Raw genomic sequence first — 14795 nt, forward strand, 5'->3', positions numbered from 1 at the left:
TGATCACATTGAATGGCAGTGCTGGCTCGAAGGGCTGAATGGCTTATACCTGCACCTATTGTCTAAGTATCTATGTTTCTATGGGAGAGTCTAGGACCAGAGGCCACAGCCTCAGAATAAAAGGATGTTCCTTTAGAAAGGAGATGAGGAGTTATGTCTTTAGTCAGAGGGCGGTGAATCTGTGGAATTCATTGCCACAGATGGCTGTGGAGGCCAAGTCAAAGGGTATTTTTAAAGCAGAGATTGACAAGTTCTTGATCAGTACGGGTGTCAAAGGTTACAGGGAGAAGGCAGGAGAATGGGTTTGAGAGCGAGAGATAGATCAGCCATGATTGAATGGCGGAGTAGACTTGATGGGCCAAATGGCCTAATTCCGCTCCCATGTACCTATGGTCTTAGCTTTTAATTACACTCCAACAGTTGTGAAAACTGATTCATTAAATGTTTGGGTGTAACAGGGGTAACGGCAAAGCTACTGTCCTTGTGATCTAGTCTTGGAGTAAGTTATTTCAAAGGTCGTAGAGAGCATTTAAAATCAATTGAAAAAAGAGGCTGGTGGTAAAACAGCAGCAACAGCAGAGGTAAATGAGTTGCCTTTCAAAGAAAGACACCTGCAATAATAAACCTGTGTAGCCAAAATATTACAACTCAACCTGCACCCATATAGCTGAGATATTTCTCAACGAAACGTCACCTATCCATGTTCCCCACAGATGCTGCCTGACCCGCTGAGTTACTCCAGCACTCTGTGAAACGTCACCTATCCATGTTCTCCACAGATGCTGCCTGACCCGCTGAGTTCTTTAGTTGATACTAACACTGCTCTTGTGGGTGTCTAAACATGTAATTAAACTGGTACCAAGAGTAACAAGAATCTGGATGGTTCAAAGAGAAATTACCAGCGATGGTTGATAAATACCTGGCTTTGGACGGATGAATGAAATGCGTGTGGCTGTCAGTAAAATGGCCAGCGAAGCTTCCCGACCTTTATAGAACCACTTACGTCCGTAAATGAAGGAAGTGTGGTACTTGTTTACTGTAATACATGAGGATTACAACACACACACACACACACACACACACACACTCACGCACCCACATATGCACACATACACACGCTGACACACACGCTCACACACATGCACTCACGCACCCAAACACTCACACGCACTCACGCACACACACACTCTCACGCACGCACACGTGCGCACATACACGCACTGACACACACGCTCACACACACACACGCACTCATTCACACGCACTCACACACACGCACATGCACTCTCACACACACATACACACGCTGACACACACGCTCACACACACACATGCACTCACGCACAAGCACATTCTCACGCACGCACATACATTGGCTCACATACACATGTACTCAAGCACATGCACTCACGCACATGCACTCTCACGCACACACACGCACACATACAGGCTCTGACACATGCTCACACACACATGCACTCACGCACACATACACGCACACGCACTCATGCACACGCATGCTCTCACACACACACACGCGCACACACATGCGCTGACACACACGCTCACACACACACTCACACAGACACGGACACATGTGCACGCACACATGTACACACACACGAGTGCTCACACATGCACACACATGCACACGCACACACACACACACACATGCGCACTCATCCACACACAGACAGATACATAGACACACACACGCAAGCGCGCATGCAAGCACACACACAGGCACAGACACACCGCAAGCACACGCACACACTGACACAAATGCACATGTACATACACTCGTGTGAGTACACACAGACACTCGTGTGAGTACACACACATACACTCGTGTGAGTACACACACACACACACACACACACACACACACTCGTGTGAGTATACCCGCACCATTTAGCCCACTCATTCTAGGTTGGTGCCTACCCTGCTGATGGTTATGGGGTTTACCTGACCTGTTGCGTTATCTTCATGCCACTAACCACACTCATCTTCAATCTTTGTGCAGTCACTGGCTCAGCCAGCAGTGGCAGAAGCAAACAGGACATTGTGAAACCACTGGCCCTCTCCCCGCTCCCTGTTACCCAGTCCATTCACCCACTAACAATCCCAGCCCACAGGCAGTGCCCTCCTTGTTCCAGTCGTGCCTTGTCTTCCAATACATTACAATGTTACCTATCACACAGTCCTTTGGTTTGTGTTGTACAGAAAAATGGAAAGAAAAAGACATTGAATGCCTGCTTCACACGGTGACCTGGACATGTCTTTGGGCTCACAAGATGTGATTGACTCAATCTGCTCTCTGTGTAGCCCAGGGAACCAACCAGTTATAAAACAAGTCACTGCAGAGAAGCCTTTAAGCCAGTAGACTTAACAAAGGCCAAGCACTGGACTAAAAGCATCCTAGCTCAGTCATTGTTACTAGTTATAGAATGATCACTGAGAACCTGTCCATCTGACCACTGAAGCAACAGTCTAACAGTTCCGCATGCATGCAATCACTGGAATGTTGTGGAGGCCACGTCAGTGGATATTCTAAAGGTGGAGATAGATAGATTATTTTTTATTGTCTTCCATCACAGTGAGGAATGTGGAGGAGTCACTATGGCGGATGTTCATGTTAAAATGTGTTCTGTTGCTTTTTATTGGTATGACTGTATGGCAAATGAAGTTCGACATATGTTGCAAAACATACTTGGCTAATAAAGTATGATTATGATTAGTACGGGTGTCAGAGGTTACGGGGAGAAGACAGGAGAATAGGGTTAGGAGAGAGATAGATCAGCCATGATTGAATAGCGGAGTAGACTTGATGGGCCGAATGGCCTGTTTCTGCTCCTATCACTTATGAGCTTACATCAGCCGGAACCTATATTATATTCATCCCATCGCCTCTGAGACTGCTCTGACACCCAGTGTAAAAATACACTGGAATTTAGATGGATGAGAGGAGATCTTATTGAAACGTATAAGATTATTAAGGGGTTGGACACGTTAGAGGCAGGAAACATGTTCCCAATGTTGGGGGAGTCCAGAACAAGGGGCCACAGTTTAAGAATAAGGGGTAGGCCATTTAGAACTGAGATGAGGAGAAACTTTTTCAGTCAGAGAGTTGTGAATCTGTGGAATTCTCTGCCTCAGAAGGCAGTGGAGGCCAATTCTCTGAATGCATTCAAGAGAGAGCTAGATAGAGCTCTTAAGGATAGCGGAGTCAGGGGGTATGGGGAGAAGGCAGGAACGGGGTACTGATTGAGAATGATCAGCCATGATCACATTGAATCGCGGTGCTGGCTCGAAGGGCCGAATGGCCTCCTCCTGCACCTATTGTCTATTGTCTAAAACTGTCATCAAGCCTGTGCTGAAAATCAGGAAAATCCTACATCAGGATGTGGGATTTGCATAATTCCACAGAGAGGATGGTAGGGAAAGGTTTTGGTACATTGGCCTTAATCAGTCAGGGAACGGAGTACAGACGCTGGGGACGTTATGTTGCAGATGAACAAGATGCTGGTGATATGGATTTGGAGTATTACGGTCAGTTTTGGTCACCCTGCTATGGGAATGATGGAATGTCACTGAGCTGGAAGGGGTGCAGAGAAGATTTAACGAGGATGTTGCCAGGACTCGAGGGTCCAAGCTACAGGGAGAGGCTGGGTCTCTATTCCTTGGAGCGCAGGAGGATGAGGGGTGATCTTATAGACGTGCACAAGATCATGAGAGGAATTGTTTCCATTTGGGCTCTAGGGGCTAGTGGAATCAAGGGATATGGGGAGAAGGCAGGCACGGGTTACTGATTGTGGATGATCAGCCATGATCACAATGAATGGCGGTGCTGGCTCGCAGGGACAAATGGCCTCCTCCTGCACCTATTTTCTATGTTTCTATGAATAGATAGGGTGAATACACAGTCCAGGGTAAGAGAATCAAGGACCAGAGGACATAGGTTAAAGGAGAGGGGGGAAAGATTTGTTGGAAACCCGAGGGGTAACCTTTTCACATGGAGAGCGGTGGCTATCTGGAACGAGCTGGCAGAGGAGGTACAGCAGTTGAAGCAGGTACTCTCACAGCACTTAAAAAACATTTGTACAGGTGCGAGGCCAGGGAGAGAAAGTGGACCAGCTTAGGTTTGGCATCTTGGTCGGCATGGAGCGGTGGGGCCGAAGGGCCTGTTTCCGTGCTGTACCAGGGCTCAGGTCCATGTCACAGAGGAGAGGTGACACACTGTTTCATGGAGAGACTGTTTGCAGATGACAGACCCGGCGTTCAAACTTACCCTTCACTGTGAAGCCAGAGCTTCGCCAACAGCACAGGTTGAACTCCACCAGAAATCTAGCGACAGAAAAAATCACAAAATACATTTGTTAGCGGCCGATAAAAACCACATCACTGAGGCATTTGTTTACAAATCTGCACTGGCCATATTTCCAAAATCATCCAGAGCCATTTGTCAGGTTTCTACGTAACATGGTGCAGTGGAACAACAAGATATTGAGAAGCTTGTTATATTAAGCTCCTCGTTATATATTTTTGGGTGAATAATATGTAAACCAGCTACTCATAATTCCACCAGTCACAGACGTTACCCCCCCTGGACATGTCAAAGAGGGGTGACCTGATAGAGGTGTATAAGCTTTAGAGAGGCAGAGAGACATAGACGGTCAGAACCTTTTCCCCAGGCTGGAATAATCAAACCCCAAAGGGCACAGCTTGAAGGTGAGAGGGGCAAAGTCTAAAGGAGATGTGGGGGGGCAAGTTCTTTTACACAGAGGGTGGTGGGGGCCTGGAACGCACTGCCAGGGGTGGGGGTGGAGGCAGTGGGTGGTGGGGGCTTGGAACGCACTGCCAGGGGTGGGGGTGGAGGCAGATACGATAGTGGCGTTTAAGAGGCTTTTAGATAGGCACATGAATATGTAGGGAATGGAGGATATGGATTATAGAAAACATAGAAACATAGCAAAATAGGTGCAGGAGGAGGCCATTCGAGTCAGCACCGCCCTTCAATATGATCATGGCTGATCAACCAGAATCAGTACCCCATTCCTGCTTTCTCCCCACTCTCCGTTGAATCTGTTAGCCCAAAGAGCTAAATCTAACTCTTTCTTGAAAACATCCAGTGAATTGGCCTCCACTACCTTCTGTTGCAGAGAACTCCACAGATTCACAACTCTCTGTGTGAAAAAGATTTTCCTCATCTCAGTCCTAAATGGCCTACCCCTTATCCTAAAACTGTGACCCCTGGTTCTGGACTCCCCCACATCGGGAACATGTTTCCTGCATCTTGCCTGTCCAAACCTTTAAGAATTGTAGGGAAACACAAAATGCTGGAGTAACTCAGCGGGACAGGCAGCATCTCTGGAGAGAAGGAATGGGTGACTTTTGGGGTCGAGACCCCTCTTGTTTCTATAAGTTGCATATGGGATGTACAGGTTCCACAGCTGCACTGTTTGTGTTCGATGTGTGAAAGCACTGTGTAGAAATCCCTGCCTTCTACTGCGTTTCTTCACAATTCTTTCTTGAATAATTTTAGAAAGAGATCAAGGTGGCAAAAGGCAGCCTGGTCATTTAAAATAACGTAATATCTTGCACTGAACTGGGCTGTTTCAAAGAATCCAAATGCAGTTATTCCCATCTGTGGCTCAGAAATGCCAACAGTTGCATCAAAGGCCTGAGCTACAATGCAGTCCTGGCAAAAGAAACCACTTTGCCTCACGTGAGAATGATATCATCGGGCCCTTGCGACCTTTTGTTTCCCAGAATATCACTGGAGTTTGCATAGGGTCACAGAGTGATACAGTGTGGAAACAGGTCCTTCATAGAGTCACAGAGTGATACAGTGTGGAAACAGGCCCTTCGGCCCAACTTGCCCACACCAGCCAACATGTCCCAGCTACACTAGACCCACCTGCCTGCACTTGGTCCATATCCCTCCAAACCTGTCCTATCCATGTACCTGTCTAACTGTTTCTTAAACGTCGGGATAGTCCCTGCCTCAACTACCTCCTCTGGCAGCTTGTTCCATACACCCACCACCCTCTGTGTGAAAAACTTACCCCTCAGATTCCTTTTAAATCTTTTCCCCTTCACCTTGAACCTATGTCCTCTGGACCTCGATTCCCCTACTCTGGGCAAGAGACTCTGTGCATCTACCCGATCTATTCCTCTCATGATTTTATACACATGCTTCAGAACGTGTTGTAGTTCTATTTTCACATTCCGAGCTCTAACAATGTGGACACCAATGATTGACCCCGTCCCACAAGATGAAATCAGTCAAGGTTTTGACAATTCCACTTGTCTTGATGCGTGCAAGCTCAGTAGACTATTTCTGTACACTTTGCTAATCAAGGATGTGCTCAGGTACGACAATACTCCACTGGGCTGTGTGCCAGGAAATAATGTCACTGTGGATTTGTGCATGTGACAATAAAAGCAACAGTGAAACATTGAAACATAGAATAAAAACATTCGGCCCTTCGAGCCAGCAACATGACCATGGCTGATCATCCAGAATCAGTACCCCATTCCTGCTTTCTCCCCATATCCCTAGTTTCCGTTAGCCCCCATGAGCTATATCAGGGCGGCACGGTGGCGCAGCGGTAGAGTTGCTGCCTTACAGCGAATGCAGCGCCGGAGACTCAGGTTCGATCCCGACTATGGGTGCCGTCTGTACAGAGTTTGTACGTTCTCCCCGTGACCTGCATGAGTTTGCTCCGAGTTCTTCGGTTTCCTCCCACACTCCAAAGATGTACAGGTATGTAGGTTAATTGACTGGGTAAATGTAAAAATTGTTCCTAATGTGTGTAGGATAGTGTTAATGTGCGGGGATCGCTGGGCGGCACGGACCCGGTGGGCCGAAGGGCCTGTTTCCTCGCTGTATCTCTAAATCTAAAAAAAATCTAATATCTAACTCTCTCTTGAGTACATCGATGAACCATTGATGGCAATGTCAGTTTTCACTGCACAAGTGATGGATTCCTGGCCCCTCGCTGTTTCCAGTCTTGCGCTGTTCCACGCACACGTGATCCAAGGTGGGACACATTGTTTGAGGCACTTGATTGCAAAAGCATTTTGCCAGCTAAGTACTGTACTGTGGAAAATGTAAGCAGCTGCGATCAGTTTAGTCGGGAAAGCGAAGCCACTTTGTTGAGAGAAAATGATGAAATGTTACTCTCAATGTCCTTTACAGAAATGCTGGGTTATGATTCATGGTTCTTCAAATGCAGCTGCATGCAGTTTACAGCACGACCCACAGAGCCAGGTCGATGAGTAAATTACACTCAACTGATTGTTTTGACAATAGACCAAGGACTCGTTTGAGACATGCTTGATTTGCAGAGGGCTCTGTCAGCTTGCTGCTCGTGTTTGATGACAATATTGGTTAGGTTGCCATTGGAGTGATCGCTGGGTATTCCACACTGTCCATTCACATCCTACACACATTCCCACAGAGATGGCCCCTACGATGCAGGAAAAATGTTCCCAAAGTTGGGGGAGTCCAGAACCAGGGGTCACAGTCTAAGAATAAGGGGTAGGTAGGGTTGCCAACTGTCACATATTAGCCGAGACATCCCGTATTTTGGGCTAAATAGGTTTATCCCGCACGAGACCGCCTTTTTCTTGTACTAGGCCCGGGGGCCGCTGTAGGCCCGGGGGCCGCTGTAGGCCCGGACACTGTAGGCCCGGACACTGTAGGCCCGGACACTGTAGGCCCGGACACTGTAGCCCGGGGGCCACTGTAGGCCCGGACACTGTAGGCCCGGACACTACATGCCCAGACACTGTAGGCCCGGACACTGTAGCCCGGGGGCCACTGTAGGCCTGGACACTGCATGCCCGGACACTGCAGGCCCGGACACTGCAGGCCCGGACACTGTAGGCCCAGACACTGTAGCCCGGGGGCCACTGTAGGCCCGGACACTGTAGGCCCGGACACTGCAGGCCCGGACACTGCAGGCCCGGACACTGCAGGCCCGGACACTGCAGGCCCGGACACTGCAGGCCCGGACACTGCAGGCCCGGACACTGCAGGCCCGGACACTGCATGCCCAGACACTGTAGCCCGGGGGCCACTGTAGTCCCGGACGCCCGCTAACGGAGGTGTGTAGCAACCCGCCTCCCGGCCCGGGCGGCCGCCATTGGTGGAGCGGGAGCACGTGGCCGCTGGCTGGGTGAGGTCACCTGGGGCGCGGGACGGTGACGTCACCTTGTCCCGTGTTTGGGAGTGAGGAAGTTGGCAACCCTAGGGGTCGGCCACTTAGGACTGAGATGAGGACAAACATTTTCACCCAGAGAGTTGTGCATCTGTTCAATTCTCTGCCACAGAAGGCAGTGGAGGCCAATTCACTGGGTGTTTTCAAGAGAGAGATTTAGCTCTTAGGGCTAACGGAATCAAGAGATATGGGGAAAAAGCAGGAACGGGGTACTGATTGTGGATGATCAGCCATGATCATATTAAATGGCGGTGCTGGCTCGAAGGGCCGAATGGCCTCCTCCTGCACCTATTGTCTATGTTTCTATCTATGTTTGACTGCAGGATGATAAACATGTCATCATCGATACACAATGTCAACTGCTTCGTACTATTAGTGAACATAGATTGGCGCAGGGATTGGTGACAACGCCTCTACATTGTGTGGGAAGGAACTGCAGATGTGGTTTAAACCGAAGATAGACACAAAATGCTGGCGTAACTCAACGGGACAGGCAGCATCTCTGGAGAGAAGGAATGGGTGACGTTTCTGGTCGAGACCCTTCTTCAGACTGATATCCATGTGCCTATCTAAAAGCCTCCAGTTTATTTTGGAGTTACAACATGGAACCAGGCCTTTGGGCCCACCGAGTCCATGCCGACCAGCGATCTCCCCGTACACTAGTACTATCCTATACATTGGGGATAATTATTTGACGGAAGCCAATTACCCCACAAACTGCGTTATGTCGGCGTTATATATATGATACATGGTATGTTGGCGTTGGTCACAGGTTAATTTACTGAGGAGTCAGCCTTCCATCAAGTCATGACATGACATGACAGTACCCCACAGTGAATCATCGAAGGACAAGTGTACCGTAACCACTGAAGGGGGCAGAGAGGTTGCATGTATTTCACACAACTACTCCTCTGTTGACTGACTGGTGGAATCATGGAGTGATGTGGAAGGAGAGACATTCATTCACCCCACACCTAGAGCCAAACAGCATGGAAACAGGCCCTTGAGAAACATGGAAACATAGACAATAGGTGCAGGAGGCCATTTGGCCCTTCGAGCCAGCACCGCCATTCATTGTGATCATGGCTGATCATCCACAATCAGTAACCCGTGCCTGCCTTCTCCCCATACCCCTTGATTCCACTATCCCCTAGAGCTCTATCTAACTCTCTCTTAAATCCATCCAGTCTCCCTATTGTACTTGAGTTTGGACTGATTGTACCAATGTATGGTATATCTGATCTGTTTGGACAGCATGCAGAACAAAGCATTTCACTGTACCTCGGTACACGTGACAATGATAAACATGAACCTAAACCTAATGTTATCAGTCCTGTGTCTGCAGATCAGCTAACTTTTGTTCCTACTTTAATCTTGTAAAGATCCAAAGGAGTGCTGTCAGGCTGCAGTGATCAATGTTGGTGTGGAGACCCTGTAAATGGGAGGTTTACAGACAGTGAGTGGGTTTACTATTTTTATATGTATAATGTTGGAGTAATACTTTGTTTTATAAATAGGTGCACCCGACTTTCTTCCCCTTTTAAGTCCTGCCTACGTTAACTGCAACCTCAGTTTCACCAGATGGCCATTAGATAAATCTTTCCATTCGTGGCATCTTGAAGTCTTTTTGTGCAGAGATTAAAGGCATCCAGCTCATTTGACGGATTTAGAAATAATTCTTCGATATAAACGAGACTGAAATGCCAAACACATGTCACTTTGAATCTTTAATAGACAGTAGCTGAGAGCTAAATGGTATCCATTAGTGCTGAAGACTTTGTGAATGCTGACTGTTTCAAATGGAGTGTGATTATTGTGCTATTCTTCAAGGGTGTTATCTGCTGGGGGTGGGATGCAATAAAGTCCACCAGCGCTGAAAGACAGCGAGCCCAAACTAGGGCCCCGTGTCATGGCAATAAATGGTTCCATTTAGTTTGGTCTGAAGAAGGGTCTCGGACTGAAACATCACCCATTCCTTCTCCCCAGAGATGCCACCTGTCCCACTGAGTTACTCCCGCATTTTGTGTCTATCTTTAGTTTGGTTTAGAGATCGGAGATATAGCGAGGAAACAGGCTCACCAAGTCCGCACCGACCAGCGATCCCCACACACTAACACTACCCTACTCACAACTAGTTGCAATTATTATATTACATACCAAGCCAATTAACTGACAAACCTGTACATCTTTGGAGTGTGGGAGGAAACAGAACGTCTTAGAGAAATCCCACGCAGGTCACGGGGAGAACGTACAAACTCCGTACAGACAGCACCCGTAGTCATTATTGAACCCGGGTCTCTGGCGCTGTAAGCGCTGTAAGGCAGCATCTTTACCGCTGCGCCACCGTGCCGCACACTAATTAATCTAGCAATGAGAGGACGTAGGCTTAAGGTGAGAGCGTGGAAAGATTTCATAAGACTCTGAGGGGCAACATTTGCACACAGCTCGGTGTATGGAGTTGCCAGTGGAGGTAGAACTCAAGTTGCTGGAGTAATTCAGCGGGTCAGGCTGGATAGGTGATGTTTTGAGTTGGCACCTTCCAAGAGTCCAGACCTGAAACGTCACCTATCCATGTTCTCCAGGGATGCTGCCTGACCCGCTGAGTTACTCCAGCACTCTGTGAAACGTCACCTATCCATGTTCTCCAGAGATGCTGCCTGACCCGCTGAGTTACTCCAGCGTTTTGTGTCTATCTTCGGAATATTTATTTGATTAAATCCACATCTAACGGAATGATGTCCTTGAATACTAAATTAAAGGTCCTTGTTTGTGAACAACTGCTAATGTTTACAGATATTTAAACAATGTCATTCACAGATATCAGCTTTTGTTGGAAATAGAGTGCAGAAAGGATCAATTAATACACCGAAGATAGACACAAAATGCTGGAGTAACTCAGCGGGTCAGGCAGCATCTGTGGAGAACATGGACAGGTGACGTTTCACAGAGTGCTGGAGTAACTCAGCGGGTCAGGCAGTATCTGTGGGGAGAAGGAATATGTGACGTTTCACAGAGTGCTGGAGTAACTCAGCGGGTCAGGCAGTATCTGGGGAGAAGTAATAGGTGACATTTCGGGTTGAGACCCTTCGTCAGAATGAGAGTCAGGGGAGTGGGAGACACAGAGATATGGAAGGGTAAGGTGTGAAAACAAGACATCAAAGGGGACAAAGTATCATGGGAAATGTATAATAGATCGCTGTTAGCTAGGAGAAGGTGCGGACGAAGCAGACCAAGATACAATGTAATCAGGAGGACAGTCAGGGCAACAAGTCATGATTCAGAACACAAGGAGGAATGTACTTACAGGATGAGTTCTGTCATAATCCACTTCACGGCAGCAAAGAAGACATAATAAGGCTGGGGAAAAGCAAGTCAGTTAGTTCACGGAGTTGTGGATAGTATCGTATAAAGCAAGGACATTGGTGCAGGAAGTAACTGCAGATGCTGGTTTAAACCGAAGACAGACACACATTGCTGGAATAACTCAGCGGGACAGGCAGCATCTCAGGAGAGAAGGAATGGGTGACGTTTCACAGAGTGCTGGAGTAACTCAGCAGGTCAGGCAGCATCTCGGGAGAGAAGGAATGGGTGACGTTTTGGGTCGAGGCCCTTCTTCAGACTGATGTCAAGGGAGGGGACGGGACAAAGATAGAATGTAGTTGGAGACAGTAAGACTAGTGGGAGAACTGGGAAGGGGGAGGGGATGGAGAGAGAGGGAAAGCAGGGGCTATCTGAAGTTAGAGAAGTCAATGTTCATACCACTGGGGTGTAAACTGCCCAAGTGAAATATGAGGTGCTGTTCCTCCAGGGTTCCTTAACTAAAGACTATGAGCGGACCATGAGTTCATTTTGCTGTCAGTAACTGATGGGCTAGGTTTCCCTGAGCATTTCTGGCACTTACACAGAGACCAATGGCTGAGAACAGGGGGGCAATCTGACAATGAATAAATCTCAGTGGTAATTCTACAGTTGCCAGGGGGAAAAGGCTGAACAAGATAAACTACGAGCTTTCATTATTTACGCGTAATGCTTTGAGTGGAGAAATGGCAGCTGGAGTTTAATCCGAGCCAGCGTGAGGTGTTAGTGAGATCAAATGTAGGGGGAGAGTATAGAGTTAGTGCCACAACCCTTGACAACCCTTTAGGGGGAGAGTATAGAGTTGGTGGCACAACCCTTTAGGGAGAGAGTATAGAGTTAGTGACCCAACCCTTGACAACCCTTTAGGGGGAGAGTATAGAGTTGGTGGCACAACCCTTTAGGGGGAGAGTATAGAGTTGGTGGCACAACCCTTTAGGGAGAGAGTATAGAGTTAGTGACCCAACCCTTGACAACCCTTTAGGGGGAGAGTATAGAGTTGGTGGCACAACCGTTGGCAACATTGATTTTGTCAGCTCGCTGAGAGTGGTAACACCGGTGGACAGAGTGGTAAAGAAGGCGTATGGTACACCTGCCTTCATCAGGTGGGGCGTTGAGACTGAGACACGACGTCATGATGAAGCTTTATAGGGCGATTGAACAATCGCATCTTGTTTGGGTGGCCCGACACGGGATGGGTGTGGAGGCTTTGGAGAGGGTGCAGAGACCAGAATGGAGCTGGAGTAACTCAGGGGGACGGGCAGCATCTCGAGAGACAAGGAATGGGTGACGTTTCAGGTTGAGACCCTTCTTCAGACTAGTTAGGGACCAGGATGCTGCCTGGATTGGAGAGTATTAAATATGAGGAGAGATTGGACAAACTGGGATTGTTTTCTCTGGGTCATTGGAGGCTGAGGGGCTCCTGGTAGAAGAGTATAAAATTATGAGAGGCATAGATATGGTAGATAGTCAGAACCTTGTCATGGAGGGATACGCATCATGTGCAGCAAAGGAGATGAGTTTAGCTTGCCAAGATGTTGGGCATGGACATTGTGGGCCAAAGGGCCTGTTCCTGTGCTGTACTGCACTATGTTCCATCGAAATATTCAGGAGTATATGGAGACATTGACAAGTTGTGGAGACCAAGTCAGTGGATATTTATAAGGCAGAGATAGATAGATTCTTGATCAGTACGGGTGTCAGGGGTTATGGGGAGAAGGCAGGAGAATGGGGTTAGGAGGGAGAGATAGATCAGCCATGATTGAATGGCGGAGTAGACTTGATGGGCCGAATGGCCCAATTCTGCTCCTATTACATGACTTTCAGGCCTAAGTGATAAAGACTGGAGATGAACATTGTTGTGGGTAGTTTTCTGGACAGTTATGTGGTTGGGGCTTGTAATAATCTACCCACATGACACAATTACATTGTGCATGGTATTCTAGTTGGATACAGGTCATTCTCAAGTGGCACATCCTTCATTAGGGCGAAGGGTGAGACAGGGTCAGGAGAAGTGCATCAGCCTGAAAAAGGGTCTCGACCAGAAACGTCACCCATTCCTTCTCTCCAGAGATGCTGCCTGACCCGTGGAGTTACTCCAGCATTTTGTGTCTAGCTTCGGTCTAAACCAGCATCTGCAGTTCCTTCCTACTACAATTGGTGTGGACAGGTAGCAGCATCCATAGCATTATACTCATGGTCATAGATTTACCAAAATTAGCTCTTTAGTTCTCTTTTATAACAAATGATCATGCTATGATGCTCTATGTATATTTAGTACACAGTTTATGGGTTACTAGTACACTAAAATAACTGTTCAATCTCACAATCCTAAAACCAATTATCACTTATTTGCGTGAAATTGCAGTCAGCAAAGAGAAAGAAAAAAAGCCATGACATTTTTGTTCTGCTCCTCTATGTTCAGAATACCCAGTAAAGGGATAGATACAAGATGTGGAGAGGATGTTTCCACTAGTGGGAGAGTCTAGGACCAGAGGGCACAGCCTCAGAATTAAAGGACGTACCTTTTAGAAAGGAGATGAGGAGGAATTTCTTATAATAAGAGGGTGGTGAATCTGTGAAATTCATTGCCACAGACGGCTGTGGAGGCCAAGTAAGTAATTTTTAAAGCAGAGATAGACAGATTCTTGATTAGTACGGATGTCAGAGGTTATGGGGAGAGGGCAGGAGAATGGGGTTAGGAGGGAGAGATAGATCAGCCATGATTGAATGGCGGAGTAGACTTGATGGGCCGAATGGCCTAATTCTGCTCTGATGTCTTATGAACATGAACATCCAACACAATAATGTACACATAGCTGGGATAAGCAGGAACAATGTCATCACAGTAACTATAAGCAGGACACCCTTTCACAGTGGCATTATTCTTACTGTATATATATTATGTAGATATTCTTATTTTAAAGTTTCTCAAACTGGCTTGAAGACTTAATATTGGGAACCTGATCAATTCGGAAGTTCATAAGTTGTTAGAGCAGGATTGGGCCATTGGCCAATCAAGTCTACTCCGCCATTCAATCATGACTGGTCTACCTATCTTGCTCAACCCCATTCTCCTGCCTTCTCCCCATAATCTCTGACACTGTACTAATCAAGAATCTATCTTTGCCTTAAATATATCCACTGGCCTCCACAGCCTTCTGTGGCACAGAATTCCACAGATTCACTACCCTCTGACTAAAGAAATTCCTCCTC

At 47.5% G+C, this 14795-nt stretch overlaps 1 protein-coding gene across 1 annotated transcript in view; it reads right to left on the reverse strand.

Moving 5' to 3' along the window:
- cacna2d3a (calcium channel, voltage-dependent, alpha 2/delta subunit 3a) overlaps positions 1-14795 on the reverse strand; it is a 337954-nt gene that overhangs the window by 59394 nt on the left and 263765 nt on the right. Inside the window, exons 31-32 of the mRNA XM_078414636.1 lie at positions 11530-11582; positions 4289-4344 (exon numbers count right to left, since the gene is read on the reverse strand). Of these exons, the coding sequence (XP_078270762.1) occupies positions 4289-4344; positions 11530-11582 (109 nt within the window). The remainder of the gene's footprint in view (positions 1-4288; positions 4345-11529; positions 11583-14795) is intronic.

Source organism: Rhinoraja longicauda, chromosome 17 (genome assembly GCF_053455715.1).
Source record: "Rhinoraja longicauda isolate Sanriku21f chromosome 17, sRhiLon1.1, whole genome shotgun sequence".
Lineage (NCBI taxonomy): Eukaryota > Metazoa > Chordata > Chondrichthyes > Rajiformes > Arhynchobatidae > Rhinoraja > Rhinoraja longicauda.